The 20,644-nt window shown below is 34.5% G+C and overlaps 1 protein-coding gene across 6 annotated transcripts in view; it reads left to right on the top strand.

The window, feature by feature from the left end:
- The first annotated feature begins 3,099 nt into the window (after window positions 1-3,099).
- LOC105646264 (diacylglycerol kinase 1) overlaps window positions 3,100-20,644 on the top strand; it is a 28,960-nt gene continuing 11,415 nt past the window's right edge. For 2 of the 6 annotated variants that reach the window (XR_016321342.1, XM_089723072.1), the window contains exons 1-10: window positions 3,100-4,386; window positions 4,782-4,959; window positions 5,064-5,186; window positions 6,505-6,633; window positions 8,281-8,366; window positions 9,715-9,820; window positions 10,313-10,361; window positions 10,819-10,862; window positions 12,918-12,967; window positions 19,639-19,707. Coding sequence is in view for 5 of the 6 variants with exons in the window: in XM_089723072.1 (XP_089579198.1) it covers window positions 3,290-4,386; window positions 4,782-4,959; window positions 5,064-5,186; window positions 6,505-6,633; window positions 8,281-8,366; window positions 9,715-9,820; window positions 10,313-10,361; window positions 10,819-10,862; window positions 12,918-12,967; window positions 19,639-19,707 (1,931 nt within the window). In the remaining variant the exon portion in view is untranslated. The remainder of the gene's footprint in view (window positions 4,387-4,781; window positions 4,960-5,063; window positions 5,187-6,504; window positions 6,634-8,280; window positions 8,367-9,714; window positions 9,821-10,312; window positions 10,362-10,818; window positions 10,863-12,917; window positions 12,968-19,638; window positions 19,708-20,644) is intronic. The other 4 variants (XM_089723073.1, XM_089723071.1, XM_089723070.1 and 1 more) reach the window with 4 other exon arrangements.

Consider the following 20,644-nt stretch of genomic DNA (forward strand, 5'->3'; position numbering starts at 1 on the left):
TACTTGCAGACCAGTTCGGAAAACTTCATGTGCAAAGTATTCATTGTCACGCTCAAAGGCGATGCCCAAGAGTGGTATCATACACTAAAAACTGGCTCTATCCAATCTTTTGCTCAGCTATCAACACTATTTAGAGCTCGATTCATCATCAGCATCCCTTTGAAGAAAATTTCCTCTGGCCTCATTGATCTGAAGCGAGAAGAAGGAGAGTCATTAAGACAATATGTAGCAAAATTTCAAGGACTAACAATGCAAGTGGAGAACTTGAATGACAAAGTCGCCATCAGCACCATGGCAAAGAACTGTAAGTATAATAAACTTTTTGAAAGTATAAGCGTTGACCCTCCTCTATCTTTTGTAGAACTAATGGCAAGAGCTCATAAGTACGCAAAACTTGATGAAGCCTACCTCCACGATAAAAAAGCTGACCCGAAATGATAGACATAGTGGAAGGCGATACTCATCTTCAACAAGGGGAAGGTCGCCCGTCAGACACCCAAAAACAAGCTACCCACTTAAAGCCCCTTATCACAGAGAAATCAAGTTCGCTAAAGAAAGGGAGTTCACCCCCCTCAATAAATCATGCGCTGAGATACTAGAATAATATTGGAGCAAGGTAATAAAGTACAGATAAGCTTCCCCAGAAGATTGAAAGAAGATACCACCGGATATAGAGACAGGAGTCGATACTGTGAGTTCCATAGAGACATTGGGCATCTGAAGCTTGCTGGCAACTCAAAAGAGAGTTGGAACGTCTTGCATAGAAAGACGAACTAGAGGAGTATCAGGGGAGATCGGAAGGGTCTACCGATCTAGGATGTAGAAATGACTATATATGTTAGGTTTTTCTTGAGGTTTTTCATAAAAGAAAAATCCTTTGTCTTACTTTGATCATCGGGCTTAAGCAGTCCTGGCGAGCTCCAAAAGCTCATTGACATAGGGACTTAAGCAGTCCTAGCCGAGCTCCAAAAGCTCTTTAATATACGGACTTAAGCAGTCCTAGCGAGCTCTAAAAGCTTATTGACATATGGACTTAAGCAGTCTTGACAAAGCTCCAAAAAAAGCTCATTGACGTACGGACTTAAGCAGTCCTTGCCGAGCTTTAAAAAGCTCCTTAACATGCAAGCTTAAGCAGTCCTGATAGAGCTTCAAAAGAAGCTCCCTGACTTACAGACTTAAGCAGTCTCGGCCGAGATTCAAAACAAGCTCCTTGACGTAAGGACTTAAGCAGTCTTGATCGAGCTTCAAAATAAGCTCCCTGACTTACGAACTTAAGCAATCCTTGCCGAGCTTCAAAGGAAACTCTCTAATGTAAGGACTTAAGCAGTCCTGGCCAAGCTTCAAAATAAACTTCATGGCGTAAGGACTTAAGCAGTCCTGTAGAGTTTCAAAACGAGCTCCCTGACTTACGAACTTAAGCAGTCCTGGCCGATCTTCAAAACAAGCTCTTGACTTACGGACTCAAGCAGTCTTGGATGAGCTTCAAAATAAGCTCCCTGACTTACGGACTGAAGCAGTCCTAGCTGAGCTTCAAAACAAGCTGCCTGACGTAAGGACTTAAGTAGTCTTGGCCGAGCTTCAAAACAAGCTCCCTGACTTGCAGACTTAAGCAATCCTGGCCGAGCTCTAAAAAGCTCATTGACAGACGGACTTAAACAAATACACACGCATAAACAGTTTGTAATAGACAGACACATTTGGACATAAATGACCAAACTCTTTTGGGGGGACTCTTGATAATAAAATTAAATATCTGATTAAATTTATATATAAATATATTTAATAAAATCATATCTTATCCAATATCCCTGAAAATCCTCAACTAAATATTCTGGCAGTTAGTAGTGGAGAGAATCTCTCCACTAACCCACCTCTCTTTCCTCTATATAAAGAACTACATACGAGAAGCAAAAGACAATTCTTCTCACATTTTTACATATTTTCATCTCAAAAACCTCTCATTAAACAAACCAGAGAATATAAATTCTTTTTTGTTATGAAATATATAATTATCCTAAATTATTTTCGTTATAGTTATAGTTATAGTTAGCATCTTTAGGAGATAGACTTACCTAGATTAGGTCCATGGCTCCATGATCAAACCAATGAAAATATGAATTTTTGTTAAAACGAGATATTTTTAATAATACATGAGGAAAAAAAAGAATAAAGTAGAAACAATTTTTAAAAAAAAAATCTTATTTTCGTTACGTTGGTCCAAATTTGAGTAATTATTTTGAAGAACTTAAATAATGATGCGGTTATACTGTGAGGCCCTTCCCTCCAAATTTCTGTCTTTTTTCCATTTATATGGGTTGAAAAATGAATAATTACTCAAACATGAGAGATCTAAGTGTTAATTTGGTCATAATTTAGGAACATGAAAATATTTAATCTCGCATTTAATATTCGCTTTTCAGTCTATATAAAATGAAAAAAAGGTAGGAATTTGGATGGAAGGGCCTCACAATGTAACGACAGCATTATTTAGATCCTTCAAAATAATTGTTTAAATATTGAGGGACCTAAGTATTAAATTGGTTATAATTTAAAAACCTAAAAATATTTAACTTTATAAAAATTAAAAATAGAAATTAAATTGAACCGAATTGCTCCTGTCCAATCGCAATCCATTCATCAAGCCAATTCCAATTTAAAAAATACGGGGTTACAGGGTAAGCATCTATACCTGGGCACTTTTTTGGATAGATTTTATTAGATTATTTGATACTTTTTTTCACACTTAAATTTAAGCGAAAAGTATTATTTAATCTTTCTAGTTTTATCAAATTAATTACTTCATCCTTTTATTTTAAAAAATAAATTAAAAGGTCCCTAATTTAGTTCCATCTGATCAGAAGGTGCCATCGTCCAAAATGAGTTTTTTTTTTTTTTTTTTTTTATCATTAATCTCATGTGAAAAGTTAATTTAAAGGGAGAAAAAGAAAATTAATACCCACCATACCCTTATCGGCTAATACAAGGGAGGAGGATAAGAAAGACGATGGAGTAGTTAATTTGATAAATAGTACTTTGATAAAATTAAATTGGTTCTTTAAAATATAGGAACGGAGTAGATGATTTGATAAAATTAAAGGGATTAAATAGTACTTTTCCCCAAAGTTAAAGCAGCGGCGTTGGAAGCACAATAGAGTCATCGCGCTTGCTGACAGCTTTCAAGTTTTAGCAGTGAATTCTCGTCAACCGCAGCTCACTCTGTTTCCAATTACAGAATAAAAAAAAAAAAAAAAAAAAAATTCAACAAACAGTCGGCTAGAGCAACTGATAAATGGCATCGGACCTGGCGGAGTTCCTGTGGAACAAGTTCTTGAAAGCTTTGGAAGAAGCAGAGCCTGAATTACATTTACGAATCGTCTCTCATTTTAAAGCTATCAAAAGAGTCATTAAAATTCAAAGTTTTAAGAGAAATACGTTCTTGTCCACTAGGCTTTGCCCATTGCTTTACGATCTCAATGACGCAATTTCTGAGTGCAGAGTCTTCGCGCAGCAAAGGAGGTTAATAAGTAGGAATTCAGTTCGTTTCAATCCGCTTACGGAGTTCTATTTTGTGCAGACGATGAAGAGACGGACGGCCAGAATCAAAACCAGATTTATAGGACTGGCTGATGTAGCAGAAGAAGCAATAGAAGAAGGAGGAGAGCGAATCTCTAAGTCCCTTCCGATTACGTTTCCAAGAGGCGAAGCGTCTAATGTTATCGGTTTCCATATCTACAAGGCCAAGTACAAGGAGAAACTACTGCAAAATAATGGTGGATTGAAGGCAATTGGGATAGTTGGGATGGGCGGCTCAGGAAAGACGACGCTTGCCCTAGAGATTTCCAATGCTAAAAGCGTGAGAGGAGAGTTCTCAACAAGAATTTTTGTGCGGTTATCGGATATTACTAGGAGTAATGAACCAGAAATTGGGCGTAAGGTGGTGAAGCTTGTTCTGGAAGCGTTAGGCTATGATATTTCTCGGTTGAGAGATACTAATTTGGATTGTCTTTTGTCAATTCTTTCTTGTCGTTTACTTTACAGGAGGTATTTGATTGTGTTGGATGATGTGTGGATTATTCATGAGTTTTGGGATTCTTTTTTAAAGGCATTGCCGGTGCAACCTGGTGGAGCTGTCATTGTAACAAGCAGGTTGAAGGAAGTGGCTAAAAAGATTGTGGGTGAGGAAAACTTGTTTGACATTCCACCACTTGATAATGAAGATTGTTGGCAGATCTTTGTGAATATGGTTTATCAGGAGAGATTAATTTCAGCGGATCATCATATTTTGGCAAAGATTAAGGAAGAAATTAAGGACCAATTTCATGGTCTCCCTTTAGCTGCTAAGACACTTGCGAAGATCATTCCCAAAAGAATCTTGGAGATTTTTGAGTACTTTTCTCTGCTTATTCCCTTTTACTTTGTTTTATTCTGTTAATATTGTCGTTATTGGTTTTATCTTTAGTTTGTTGGACTTACTTAGATTGCAGTTTATTTTCTGATCAAGTAGTTGTTTTTATTCAGGTGTTTTATGGTTCTCTCTCTCTGTTTTTTCCCCTTGCTGAGCTATTTTATGTTGTATTTGTATTATATGTCAAACTAACTACAGAACTCAGTCTCAGTCCATTTAGTCTTCGTAGGAACTTATTTGATCCCATCCATTATTTAAATGAGAAAGGAAAATGGTATGATATTTTACTTTGAAAAATGTAGTATGAAAAAATGACGTAGTGATGTTTAAATAACATAGTTGACTGTCATATATAATGTAAAACAAAAATTTTTAGGCCCAATTACTCATTGGAGGAGTACTGCATCCCTGTTTACATGCTCCAAGAGGACTCAAATGTCATAATTGATACTCATATGCCTGAGTGTCCAGTCTTGGTGTTCATTTATACAAAAGAGAACCAACTTGGCAAGGAACTGTTTGACACATTTCGAAGTCTGCTGAATAGAAATCAGGTGATTTGAGTTTTTCCTTAAAAAATGTTGCTGCAAATGGAAGCTCTTTTTTGTTATATGCCAGAAATGATTTAAGTTTTGTAAATACACCCTCCTTGTTACAGGTTTTCAATTTGCTGGAAGTGAATCCTGGTGAAGAGCTAAGTAAGGTCTATTCCAATTTAGATAGGCTCAAACTTAGTGGTCTTAATCTTGCCAATGAAATTCAGAATAGACTAAGAACAATAGTGAGTTCAAGAGTTCTTTGTATTTTTCTCTATGAATGCACTTTCACAAATAGTTTGTTTGTAGCTCTCTGTGAACGTAGAATTTTCGGAATGTATTTTGCATTGTGAAATGAGAACATTATAATTAGGCCTCAGGGTGCTTTTGGATATTCTGAGAATGAACTTTTAAAAATAATGTTGGTACGCTTTTAGATTGTTTATTTGGCATGAAAAATTTCGATTCTGTCATATTAACTAAATATAACCTAGAAAGTAAACACTTATGATATTTTATTTAGTATTTTATGATCATTCCTTTGAATTATTTATAAGTTCGATGTATGTTAAGCAATAGGTTCTTATCAATTTATATGGTGCAGACAATATATATTGTGACCTTGTTTGGTTTTTGCAAGCTGACCTTTTTGGGAAGTCATTTTATTTTGGGGGAATTGTTTGTTTGATGATTAAGATTCTGAGTTCTTGGGAAGTGTTGAAATCTTGGGCCCATGAGTGTTGAAATCAAAAGTTGAGCCATTGCACTTGGGCTTCAATATAGCTCACCTGCGCCAAAATGGCCTAAGCCATTTTGGTTTGGTGGCTTTAACATTATTAGCCTTTTTTTTTTTCTTTTACTTGCCTGATGTGGGATTCTTTTCCACACTCATATTCCAACGCTCCCCCTCAAGTGCACTGGGTTGGACCTTGTTAAGGCCCAGTTGCCACTTGGCACTGCATGGGCTGGTCCATCTAACTTGGGTCTGGCTCCTCTAGGCTCAACCTTCAGGGTGTAGCTCTCCTTGACTAGCCCACGGGTCCACCTGAATCTGGCTCCATCGTCTCCTTTCACGGGTCTGGCTAGTCTCAGTCCACCATGCTTGAACGGGTCTCAGATTTGCGGCCATGGGGCCTCACCGCTCTGATACCATGTTGAGTTTTTAGAAATACAGAGAAACAATTCTTCTCCATAATCTCTAAAGTCATTTTATGTTGGGGGCATTGTTTGCTTTATAATTAAGACTTTGACTTCTTGGGAAGTCATTGTATTTCAGGGGAATTGTTTGCTTGATGATTAAGATTGACTTCCTCAAGCCAATTAATTTAAGTTTTGGACAGAATTGCAACAACAAACTTTAGGAGTTTTAATCATTAGACCTATTTTTTAGTTTTAAAAAAGTAAAATACAAATGATGAAATGAATGATGGAGATATGCACATTTGCTTGTATGATATGTCAATATGTATTTTTTAAAAATGTTTACATATAATATCTTGATATATTTGCTTGGCTAACATTTGGCATATTTTGACTGGCACATTAATAGGCATGATTTCTTAGGTTGTAGGTGGAGATGCTGCTGTCAATATGCTTCTAGAAACTATCGATGATCTCAGATTGGAAAGACCACCCTCAATTGCTCCAATGCCTTTGGGATCTGAAAATGACCTAGCATTTTCATTTGGTTGGGTATGCATTTCTGATTTATTAAATGATTTAACTATTAACAGTAAGATGATAATCATTTTGGGATTATAGCTGTTGGGTTTTGCTGCTGGCTTTATCAAATTAACTTTCTTTAGGCTATGCTGCGGCTAGAGTGGAGGTTGCTAGCATGATGAACATTCCTTGTCTTAACTTGTGTGTGATTTTGCTGAGCTAGAGAGAGGCTTGATGAGGAACAGGTGTAACTGCATTTATAGTAAAGTAAACAAACATAGAAGGTCTTTGGAGATCGCTTGTAGAATGAATATATTCTTCTGGGAGCAAACAAATCGAAAATTGAAATTACAATGCCATCCTTATCACTCAGTAAAGTAAAATATATTTTGGAGCAAAAGTGTAATTACATGTAGCCAAAAAAAAAAAAAAAAAAAAAAAAAAAAAAATTGTTCCCCCATTTTGGGTTGATTCAGTGTTGGTGGTCCAAGGTTAAGTTTTCACTCTTCCCATCGCCCTCATTTCCTCAAGAAGGGAAAGAATGCTTCCCCTCTCCAACGTTACTTTTTTTCTAGCTCCCAAATAGACGTTAAGGTGGAAGGATTTACAATCAAAGAAAGTTGATGAAAGTCAAAGGGAATTTGGTTTCTAAGTTTAGTCAAGAGAGAAAGTGATTAAGAGAAAGAGAGGTGAGGCTGGGGAGAGAGTTAGACAATCGTGCATGATTTTTATCACTAATTGAAATAGTTTTGCATGTCTGCTATTATGGCAGGTAAAGCCCGATTTTATTTGCACCATCTTGGAACTTTCAATCATCAAAAAATAGAAAAGACACTGTAAATGATTTCTTTGACTAGAAGCAATCACACTAAAAAGTTGAGTGAAGTAGAACCAGAAAGAAAAAGGTCAAACAAGGAATAAATCCTTGGAGAAGAGAGAAACTAATTCTCAATTGTAATAAGTTATACGATTGAGAATTAGTTTCTCTCTTCCCTAAGGGATTGTTCCTTGTTTGCTTTTGTTCTTTCTGGTTCTACATTATTGAGACACTCAAATAGTGGCAAAAAGTTTTGACACTGAAAATGTCGTTATCCCTTTGTTTGTGTGAGATAGGCTTTAGAAACCTATGCCTTTAAATAAAGTGACAAAATGGAGAGAAAGGGACATGGAATGGAGGATGAGGACCGATGTAGGTATTTAACTAGTTTATAATTGAGGTTTAATTGAGTTTGATAATTTTCATTTTGAATCAAGTTATTAATCTTTAATTTTATATTTATACTTTTCTAATAAACCTTATAAACAAAATTTAAAATGTTTTTCGTACTTGGTTCTTAATTTCCCCATCTACCTTCTGGTTCTATGAAAGTTTGAATTCCTCAATAGCATACGCATTTTGATATTCCACAGAAGCATTTCCTTAACTTTGCTGATACTCTTTAAATTGGACTATTGCCACTTTTTGTTGTGAATGGAGGGAAAATCCATCTTGAGATAATTTAGTAAATGTTTTAACTTTACATGATTATATAATTGTACTAGTATTATATCAGGACAGTTTCTTCAACTCTTGGCTATGACTAGTGATATCAAAGTTTTTTCAAAGCAATATTGGTCAAGCAATGCAATTATTTACAAGGGAAGTGAGGTGAAACATGAAGTTAGCTAAATGTGCAGGGAAAGAAGAATTCTGGGTCAGATCGTCCTTCTGTGGTGTCTTTTCTGAAATCTGTAGAGCACGCCAAGAAAATGAAAATAGACAGGTAGTTTTGAATGATATTGCTTCCTCTTTCTTTCTCTTTTCATCAATATGTATGTGCAGGATATATTTAGTTCATCTATCAAATTTAAGCTGTATAACTTATATGAGATCTAGTAACTTTTTACATGATTCACTGTCATAAATAAATTGTTAGGTTCCTCTTTATTCATGTATATCTTGCTCGCCAAATTAAAAATCCATGAGTTCAACAATTTTATTTGTAATTATGTTTGGGTGGTGAAGTACAAATTATTGGGGCAGAACTAGGTATTTTATTAAGTTTTGGCAAAAAAAAAAAAAAAAAAAAAAAAAAAAAAATATTGTTGTAATTAATGCTTGACAATAGGCCTGTTATATTGTGAGAAACCCACTAACTACTAATATTCTTCCCTTTGTATGCCAATTAACTTTCAGTTTTGACATTTTTTTGAAGGAAAGAAAATTAGTGAATTTTTACGATTGATACCATATTTATGATCTAGTTCTTTAGCTCGTTTTATGCTATCAATTAATTGATAAAAAATTTTAAGAAATCCTAAGAGCATTGACACTTCTGAAGTCCATAGAAAACAAATAAAAAGGAGTAGCATTAAAATATATTTTTCCTCCTTTTTTTTTAGGGTTTTATTTTAAAATATGTTTTTATTGAATTTACTCTTCAATTTACCTTGGCTGTATCGTTTCAACTGTCATGAGCATTCCAGTTTTGTTTTTAGTTGATTCCTTGAGAAGGTCTTCTAAGCACTGTGATCTTCGTTCATAATGATGAGAATCATAATTGTTTAGATTGGTAGCTTACGTATAGTGGAGACGTTAGTCCATATATATCAGATTCCATATCTTTTAACCTTTGACAAAGTTTGGAGTTGATACTATGATATTACCACAATACAGTGCATATGATGTGATGAAGACACCAGTTCTTCAGTTATTTGAAAATGATTATTGCAAATGCTTGCTTTGCAAGCACATCCTGATGGGGATGCTTCCAGCTTCGAAATTCATTGCTCCTAATTGCTATGTAGGTTGGTACAAATCCTACTGATTGTTTGGCAATAATGGTATTCATATTTCTCAATCTCAATTCACATTTCATCATTAATTATCAAGCTCTATATCTTTTTTCTTGTTCTTGGGCTACATAATATGACTGTGGTTTTGTCCAAAGTATGGGCTACATAATATGCAAGGAAAAAAAATAAGTCTTCTTTTGAGCATATATTTAGCGAGTACTTTGGATATTCAATAAATTGTGTAGGCTGTTTAAGTTTTGTATATGTCACTATTGTTTTCTTTCTTTATTTTTGCTTTCCCACATTTTGTTTTTGATGTTCCCCTTTGAAGTACAGCTGGCATATTCTCATTAGAATGAGGGCTCCTGTGGAAGGTTCCTGTGACCCTACACCAATTATGCTTCCAGGGTCATTGCACGCGTTTCAACACGTATGCAACATGGTAATTCAATTGTTATTTTCCTTTTCCTCTTGCACACTCGCTTTGTTTCTGGACCCTGGTTGGCTATTAAATAAAGAAAGTGTTTCTCCTGAACATATGAATATCTAAGAAAAACCTGTCCTTTTTTATCCTTAGAACAGGTTAAGCTTTAAATTGGTAAATGAAAATTTATCATGTTTAAGTGTAAGGATTGTGTCTTTACCATGCTGATTGCCTTCCATATATTCCATTATTGATTAATCAAAGGCAAGCTTTCTCTGTTGAACCAGAATTGTTATGTCTGATTTATATGTGGTAATTGTTCAGTAACATTATCTGAATTAATTTTAAAATCATAATATCTGAATTAAAGAGCCAAAAATTGGAAAAACATCCCAACTACTTAAAAACTTTGTCTAGCATGATTTTTTTTCTTAATGAATGCTGTATTTCCCAATATATGCACATTGTGCTATATGTAAACTTACCAATAATATATTGGCTGCCTCATAGGAAGGGTATCATACATTTCGTGGAGGATTCTGGACCTATTTCAGCATAGGTAAAAGTTCTTTCCCGGCCAAGAATTTAACTTTTATCCTTATAATACTGATAACTTATGTTGAATGTTTTGTTATCAGGAAAATGCAAAATATGCTTTCTGTTGCAAGATTACCTCTTTTTTTTCCCAAATTAAATAATGCTCTAGAACCTCAGTTATTTTTTTTTTTTCTGTATTTAAGTCAGAACAGCTGATAAATAAACATTTGTAAATTTGCTAGGTATTCTGATATACAAATTCCAGTATGAGAATTACTTAGAATTTTATTAACGAGGCTTATGTGTCCTTTGACCTTGTGACAGAATTTTACAAAGAGAGTAAGGAAGTGCTGTCTTCCTTATTATTACATGATTAGATCTTCCATCTTGAAGAATGCTGTAGATTTTAAATCTTCTGATACTTGATTTAAATCATTACAGCTTGGAATATGAAAACCACTTCCATTTGTTGTCTACAGGAATACATGCTCAACTCGAAGAATCGAAAAAATTAGTTTATCAGGTAGAGGAGCGCATTAAGATTATATTTAATAATGCATAAAATCTAGCTACAAGTTTTCTTTGGTAGTGAGGTAGGTCAACTTTGGGATTTCCAAGGATTTATTTTCAGTTAATAGATAAATGTTTTTGTTCTGATTACCATCCTCCATTCAGATGTTATATGGAGACAAGTCTTGCTGTCTTAATTTTTTAAATATACACAGTTGTCTGTAGGTTTCTTGGCAAAGTTTGTGTATTTAGTGTGTAAAGCCATTTCACCTTGTATAAGGTGAGGCATAGGCCCTAAGTTTTATCTTGTCATCCATAGCAAAGTCCAATAGGACGTCCCTACTGTGAATTAACCATAGGTAGTTTATCTATGTTGCTCCAAACATTCATCATGCTGGTAATTGTCTCTTCATTTGTACATCAAATTTACATATTAGTGAAATTCCTGTTCCCTACACCCACTCAGTACTACACTTGCTACTTGGTCATTTGATTTCTCTGAATCAGTAAATACTAACACAGATCTTTTGTTATTCTCCAGAATTATCCTGTCGATTGTGCAAATTGGTTTTAAGATACTCTAGTGTTACACCTTAATTTTTTCAATCTCTCACTTCCAAATCGTGGTAGCAGGGTAATGGTCACTAAATTGTACCAGAGTAAATATGGACTAGATTCTACTATAGTAAAAAAAAAAATTAATTTGTTACAGTTAAGTCACTTAAAGTTTAATTTTGCTCCAATAAAGTTTAATCAAGTTAATTTGATGCTCAGGCGATTGGGAATGCAGATGTGGTATATTAATAACTTGAATATTTTTTAGCTTATATTGAACTATTTGAGACCCACACAATCGAATTTAGTTGACTAGGAGGGATAAATTAGGGTAATTAGGAGAGAGAAATTTGAATGAAGTTTGGCGTATGGGTCCCAAATGGTCTAGTTTGAGCTTAAAAAAATTGGTTTAATTTGACATGGCAGCATTGATTCGATTGCACAAAACTATTTTGATTGAACTTGATTGAAGCAAAAATTAAATCTTGAGTGTCTTAATTGTAGTAAATCAATCTTTTGTATCATGATGGAATCTAATTATTATTACAATTTACCCCAGATAATGGAATCAGTAAGTTTACATTTGTGTAGTCTCTACAACTTTGGATGTCACACTTGTTTATGGGAACTAAGGTGTTAATTCTCCAGTCATTTGGCATCTTTGTTTTCATTTTCTTAGTGAATACTTTCCCTAACCATGTGGCACTCAGCTTCACCATACATGGCAATATCTGATTGAAATACTGTTACAGATGCATGTTTTTCCTGCTTTGATATTTCTTATGCCCTCCTTTATTACCTCTGGGGTCCTGATTTGATGTGTATAATTGATCTTCCTTATTCAAGAGATTATCAAAAATAACTTTTGTTTCCTTCAGACTGTCATCCCTCACCTGGGCATTGCAGTCTTGGCAAATCTTGCACTTAATTTGATATCCTTTTCTGTCTAGTAAGCTAAGGTTTTTAAACATCTTTTTTAAGGATATAGCAATAAAGAATGAAGATTAATGGATAGAAATAACATTTGAGGGAAAAAAAATTTGCAATAAGCATCTAAACAGCGATGGTGTTGCAACTTGATAAAAGAATGTCTTTTTGCGGTGGACATGGTAATGCAGATAATGTATTGACAAGGAGGAGTGACAATATCTAATGCATCATGATGTTACTTGCTAATTGTTTCCGTTTACATGATTTCTTGCCTAGGTTTTTAGAGTCTGAATGGGCTTGAGTTTGTAAGTTAATCTTGCTTTTGTATATCTTGGATTATTTCTGAAGGTAAATTACTAATACCCTCCTAAGGTTTTACCCTAACATACCTTTTCCTCCCTGAGATTTACCCTAATATACACCATTTTGAATTTGAAACAATAAGGATGAAAGTGTATATTAGGGGAAACCTTAGGGGTAATAGTAATTTACCCTTTTCTGAAAGAGGAAATGCTGCTTATGGCCTTTATAATCGTTTTTTTTTTTTTATTTTTTTTATTTTTTTTATTTTTTTATCTTCTAGAACCAGAGTACTTCTGCAAGGCCTGGCTGTATGCGAGGATTGTTTTCAAAGTGAGTGTATACATATCCTCATTTATTGAGAAGATATCATCTTTATTGCTATCCTAATAGTTCTAAATTGCTAAAAACTTCAAGTTCAATATTCTAATTTGATGAAAAGAAACTATAGCTAGGAGCATAAGATATCCTCCTCCTAATGTAAAGAAAACACAAAAAACAAGAAACATCACCCACCAAAAGACAATGGCCTCAATACTTGAATCATACTAAATGACACCAACAGAGAAAAATCCACCATAATCTTGAACACACCATCTAAGAATTTTGTGAATCACATTCTCCCGTTGTTCTCAAAATTAAAACCCTCCCAGACTTTTTCATTAAATAATAAAATTAACTTCCAATTGATAAAATACAAAGAAAATGGATAATTTAACAAGATGTCCCTAGGACATATAATATTGTGGTCTCAAAGCTAGCTTATACATTCAAATTTACACAAATAAAAATATGATACACAAAGTGTTTCACAATATTTTTTTAATTGGTTTTACGCATGCACACACCCACGCTCTTTATGTTGTATAATATATGTAGAAATTAAAGGAAAGAATATGTTTTATTTCTTTCAATTGTGTTATATTTTTCAACCTCTACTTCACTATATATATATATAAAATTGTTCCAATATAGGAAGCAATCTAAATAGGAATAAACCTAAACTAGGAAACACAATCTTTAAACTAATTAGGAATAAACCTAACTAGGAAACACAATCTTTACACTAATTAGGAATAAACCTAAACTAGGAAACACAATATCTACTTTAATCACAAAGATTTCAACACTCCCCCTCAAGTTGGTGCATAGATGTTACTCATGCCCAACTTGCAAATTAAAGGATGAAACAACTTGCTATGCAAACCCTTTGTGAAAACATAAGCTATTTGCTCTTTTGAAGCTATATAGGAGACACTTATAAAACCTTCAACTATCTTCTCTTTTATAAAGTGACGATCAATCTCTATGTGCTTAATTCGATCATGCTGGACTGGATTGTTCATAATACTGATGGCTTCATTACTATCATAAAATAAGGATATATTTGTTGTTTCAACCAACTTTAACTCTTCCATTAATCTGCGCAACCATAGAAGTTCACAGATTCCCTGTGCCATAGCTCTATGTTCAGCTTCTGCACTAGACCTTACAACAACAGCCTGCTTCTTGCTTCTCCATGTGACCAGGTTTCCTCCAACAAAAACATAATAACCTGAGGTTGATCTCCTGTCATCAAGGGAACCAGCCCAATCCACATCTGTATAGCCTGTTAAATGGCCATGTTTAGAATGGGCAAGGTAAATCAACCTCCCGACCAATCTCTGATATTTGCCAACATCAACTGAACTTCCCACTCCAGCTTGAAGCTTATGATTGCCTTCAATAGGTGATTCTGCAGGTTTACATCCCAACATACCAGTTTCTTTAAGGAGATCAAGGATGTACTTTCTCTGAGAAATAAAAATCCCTTTTTCTGACCTAGCAACTTCTATCCCAAGGAAATATCTTAACTTTCCCAAATCCTTAATCTCAAACTCCCTAGCTAACAAATTTCTCAAGTGAGTCATTTCTTCTTCATTATTTCCAGTCATCACTATATCATCAACATAAACAATAAGCAATGTGATCTTACCTTCATGACGTTTAATGAACAAAATATGATCAGCATCGCTCTGAATATACCCAAAAGAAAGCATAGCTTTACTAAACCTTTCGAACCAGGCTCGTGGTGATTGTTTTAGCCCATATAATGACTTTTTCAGCTTGCAAACTTTTCCTCTGGTTTTGTCATCATCAAATCCAAGAGGAATCTCCATATACACCTCTTCTTTCAAATCACCATGTAGAAAAGCATTTTTAACATCAAATTGATGTAACTCCCAGTCAAGATTGACTGCACAAGACAACAAAATTCTTAGTGTTCATCTTGGCTACAGGGGCAAATGTTTCCTGATAATCAATTTCATAGGTCTGACTGAATCCTCTGGCTACCAATCTAGCCTTATACCTCTCAATTGAACCATCTGCCCTATGTTTAACTGTGAACACCCATTTACATCCAACTGGCTTCTTTCCTGGTGGAGGAGTTACAATATCCCATGTCTTGTTTTTTGCCAAAGCTCTCATCTCCTCAACCATTGCAGCCTTCCATTTTGAGTCCTGTAATGCCTCTTGCCAATCCTGTGGTATAGAAACAGAAGAAATAGACAAAACAAAGGCTCTATAGGAAGGGGACAAAGCATTATAGGAGATAAAATGGGAGATGGGATGTTTAGTGCATGTTCTAACTCCTTTTCTACGAGCAATAGGAATATCAAGGTCATTGTCAGAAGGACTGGAATCAAGATTAGGATCAGAATCAACATGAATTAAAGAAGACTCACCGAGTTCTTGTTCTTCTGTATCTTCAGGGACTGAAATTGGAGAGGACGGTTGATTAGAGGTCTCATGCTCCATGGTTGTATCTGTATTAGTCCGCCGTGTGTAGGTTTTCAAATCAGGTTTATCCAATCTTCCTAGAGATTTGGGTGGTTGCTTTCTCTTACTATCTATGTCTACAGGAATCTCCCCCTGGAAAGAAATGTCATCCATCACCTCTTCCATCTGATATTTCTCCCCCTGAAGAGGTGACTAGGAAGGAAAATAAGATTCAAACTCCCCAAAGGTAACATCCATACTCACAAAGTATTTCCTAGAAGAAGGATGATAACACTTGTAACCTTTTTGAGTTGTAGAGTAACCAACAAACACACACTTCAAGGCTCTAGGATCTAATTTGCTTAGACCATTATGATGAACAAAGCAAACACAACCAAAGACTTTAGGAGGTACAATATAAGAGTTTTTTCCTTGAAGAACCTCTAATGGAGTTTTAAAATTTAAAGTACGAAGAGGCATACGATTGATAAGGTAAGCAGCAGTCAAAATTGCATCCCTCAATATGGTTTGGGAAGATTCATGGTGAACACAAGGGACCTAGCTACTTCCAGTAAATGTCTATTTTTCCTTTCCACTACTCCATTTTGAGCACTAGTATTGACACAACTAGTCTGATGTATAATACCATTAGAATCTAAATAGATACGAAAAATTGCATTCATGTATTTAGTACCATTATCAGTTCTTAGGATTTTAACATGCGCATCAAACTGAGTACAAATCATTTCATGGAAGTTCTGAAAACACAAAAAAACTTCATTTTTTGTTTTCATCAAATAAACCCAAGTCAATCTAGTGCAACAATCAATAAAGGTCACAAACCATCTATAACCAGAAAAAGAGACAGTTTTAGTAAGACCCCAAACGTCAGAATGAATAGTAGCAAAAGGAATCAAATTCTTATTATTAATTGGAGAATAAGCATGCCTAGTGTGTTTGGCAAGTTCACAAGCATTACATACTAATGAATTAAAATCACATTTAGCAAACAAAGTGGGAAATAAACGTCTAAAATAGAGAAAGAGGGATGTCCTAATCTCTTGTGCCATTGAATAACTTCATGGGAAGGATTTCTAGAAGTTCCTAACAAAGCTTGACTGGTACCCGAATTTGAAAAACGACAAACGTCATCCAACAAATACGGTCCATCGCGCAAGCTACCACTACCAATCGTTCTCCCCGTGTTCAGTTCCTGAAATATACAATGAGTAGGGTAAAAAGCTACTTTGCAATTAAGTGCTTTTGTGATTAAGCTAACAGATAACAGATTAATAGGAAATCTAAGAAAATGAAGAACAGGGGAGAGTTTAATATTGGAAGTACAGTCAATAGAACCTGTGCCAGCAATTGGTAACAAGGAGCCATCTTCAATGCGAATTTTGTCTGTGCCTTGATACTTAGAATATGTAAGGAAATGTTTTTTAGAGCCTGTTGTATGTTTATTTGCTCTTGAATCTATAACCCAAGATGGTTTTGCGATTTTTGCAAGAAAATTAAGGAAAGCATTACCTGGATTAAAAAATGGGAGGCTGCAGTCTGGGTTGAGGACGAATCAAGCTGTGACAACAATTGTTTCAGGGACTGAATCTCCTTATCAGAAAAGCTTCCAACAGTAGATGGTTCCTCAGATAAAGATCCACTATCAGATATGTGTGCCTGTGGTCTAGAAGAACTGACCCGCTTTCCTCCACGCCCCTTAGTTGGGCGTCCATGTAATTTCCAGCAGAACTCCTTAGTGTGCCTGTTCTTACTGCAATAGTCACAAAATAATTGATCTCTATTTGAAGAACTGCTCTTTTCTCTTACAGAATTAGCAATCAACCCTGCTTTGTCAATGGTAGATCTGTGAACCATAGCGTTCCTCCTGGTCTCCTCTTGCTGTACAAATGAGTATGCTTGTCGTAAGGATGGAAAAGGATCTCGTCCAAGAACTAGGACTCGAATCTGATCATACTCGTTATTTAGGCTAGCCAGAAAATCATACACACGTTCTACTTCAATCAACTTCTGAACTTGAGTCGCATCATCAGTACATCTTGCTTGAAAGTATTGATAATAATCTAGTTCTTGCCATAACCCACTAAGTTCAGCAAAATACTGAGCGATAGTCAGATCTTCCTGCTTGGTTTCATGAACTTTCTGTCGCAATTCATACACCTGAGCATAGTTTCCAGTTTGTGAATACGTCTGTGAAGCAGCATCCCATATCTTCTTAGCTGTATCAAGAAGCAAATATCCTTGGGAAATAGTTGGCTGCATGGAATTTATTAACCAAGACATAATTAAAAGCTAGATCTGTCGAAACTGGTTTAGTTGCTCCACCATCAAGGTATCCCTGCAAACCTCTAGCTTCAATGAATAATAAACAAGACCGATACCAAGCCAGGTACTTTGTTCCATCTAACTTCACCGGACTAATCTGAAGTGAGGGGCTTTCTGAGTGAAAAACCATATCTACCTTCTTTCCGTCAACCATATTTTAAAAAAAAAATTTAAACGGCAGCAGTGGTAAAAGGCAGCAGCAATGGTGGAAAGGGAAAAAATTCCAAAAAAAGAAAAAACTGGTGCTGAAGAACCAGTAGGTTTGAGTCGCCACACCGAGTCGAGGTCGTCGGAACAAGAATCATCGATGGAGCTCGCCGGAAACAGCCACAGGCGCCGGTCTCAGACCACTTTGTAAACTGAAACTGTTGCCGAAATATTCACGGCAATGGCTCTGATACCAAGTAGAAATTAAAGGAAAGAATATGTTTTTTTTCTTTCAATTGTGTTATATTTTTCAACCTCTACTCCACTATAAACATACAAAAAATTGTTCTAATATAGGAAGCAATCTAAATAGGAATAAACCTAAATTAGGAAACACAATCTTTAGACTAATTAGGAATAAACCGAAACTAGGAAACACAATATTTACTTTAATCACAAAGATTTCAACAATATATGTATCATAAATTTGGCCTTTTGACAAGTATTTTTTTCACCTTTAATTCACCCTAGTTGTTTCATGCATTGCATATTATATCTAATGATATTTAATGCATGAATAAATTATATCTATATAACCTATTGTCATATAAAATTGATGTTTAAGCAATATTAACATATCCTATGCCTTTGGTTTTACTTACTATTGTTGCAACTGTTCAAATAAATGTCAAAAGTAACTTCCCAAATTTTCCAATCATTTTAGATTCAAACTTGGCATGCATATTGCAGAAAAATCTACCTTAGTGTACCTAAACTTGTCACATTTTGTTTATTAAGTCTCTAAACATTGATTTCTCTATAGTCTACATTAAGCCCTAAAACTTTTATCTTTTTTTCACATTTGATGGAAAAAGTAAAATTCATGAGAATTCTTTAACCATACTTTGTAAATTACTTAAAGATTGCACTACATTTCAAAAACTTGCACTTCTTTTCAAAATATTGCATTTCTTGATAAATAGAACTTTTTTTTAAAAAAAATTTAGGGGCACAAAAATGAGTTTTTACTTTTATATAACTTCAGTAAACTCCAACATTGAAAGCATTGTGCCTTTTTTGAATGTTTCTAAATCATCATTAATAAATTTCTCCTGGATTTCACTTTTGCAATAAAATATCCTAATATTAAAAAGAATTAACGGTCAAAATTACCCCAACATTTTCACAATTTTGCAATTACATTTTCTTTTTTCTATGTGTGTTAATATAACATTTGAAAATTAGTTAAAAATTATTAAAATCTTAATTTGTAAGAGTAAAAAATACTTAGAATTATAGAAATATCTTACTTTAAACTTTATTTTTAAATATGAGAAAGAAATGCATAAAATGATAAATTTTTGGTAGTTCCTGGTAAGAAGTGGTGGTGGGCAGTGATTGATGGTTATCAACGGTGATCGATAACGGTGACTATAAGTGATTAGTGATTAATAAATGTATGCTTATAAGATTATAGTAAGTTTGTCAATATTTGAAAAATGTTTCCCCTTTTTGAAAAAGAGAAATAATTTTCCTTTAAAATACATTAGTTTTCCCTTTGACCAAAAAAATATTTTTTCATTGATTGATTTTCATTAACACCCCAAACATCAGAGAATCAGGAAAATGTTTTTTAGTTAAGTTATTTTCGAAAACAAATGGAGCAGCTATTGTTAATTCTGATATCTTACTGGGTTGTTTAGCTATGATAGATTGTCTGATTTTTTGTTTTATGTTTATGTCATTTTTTTCAGATTCTCGGAGGCTTTTGATTCGTTGAATTTAAATTTTAGTACAAGATGGATTCAGCATTTTGTGAACAGGTTTGTTATAAATTTATAATCAACACGTATTGTTAAGCCATGCGTTCATAGGTAATCAAAGCTTGCTTAATAGGTTAAGGTGGACCATAGTGGACCATTTTTGTTCCTTCATTTCTATTATGGTCACACAACCAGGATCTCGTCGCGGGCCTGTCAACGATAAAATCTAATTCAAAAGCAAAGCTTTTGTTTTAGCTTGATTCTTTCCTCGACCTATTGTTGCTGAAGATTGCGAGCTCATTAAAAGGGAGCTCTAACCTTAGGCTCGTTAGAAAGGAGCTCTAACCTTAGACTCGTTAGAGAGAGTCTATATCTCAATTTAGTTGAAAATAATTTTGCTTGTTTTATTTTATGATTAAAGCCTCCAATTTATAGAGGGATACAAGTACTAATTAAAGTAATTCTACTAGAATGAGATCTCCTATCATACATAAAATAGGAAATTACTAAATAGAAAGACTACTAACTCGTTGATCCCCTATCAAAAATAAAATCAGGAACTACTAAATAGGAAGACTAAACTGCAAATTGTCGTAATTGCATCTCTAACAATTTCCTTCCATTTTTGTAATTATTGGATGAAGCAAGAAACAAATATCCATGTTGGATATGATTGTGCAACCAGTATGGTTTTCAATGGAATATAATTCATAATGTAGTTGGGGATATTATGTCTTGGGAACTGCTAAATAATATCATATATTTGAATAGTCCTCTTGTGTTGGTGCCATCATATCAACCGGTACTTTCTTTTTTCTTTTCGAAAAAGTTTCCATTCTACCTGCACTCTATTTATATAATATAGATAGTAGTTTGAATGTCTCAACTCTATACACACACACACACACACACACACATACATATATATGAGTTTGAGATAAACAAGACTAAAATATAGAGGACTGAGCTTCATTGTTCCAAAGGTTACAGATTTGAT

This window comes from Jatropha curcas, chromosome 6 (assembly GCF_041381405.1).
Source record: "Jatropha curcas cultivar XTBG-Jc1 chromosome 6, XTBG_Jcur_1.0, whole genome shotgun sequence".
NCBI lineage: Eukaryota > Viridiplantae > Streptophyta > Magnoliopsida > Malpighiales > Euphorbiaceae > Jatropha > Jatropha curcas.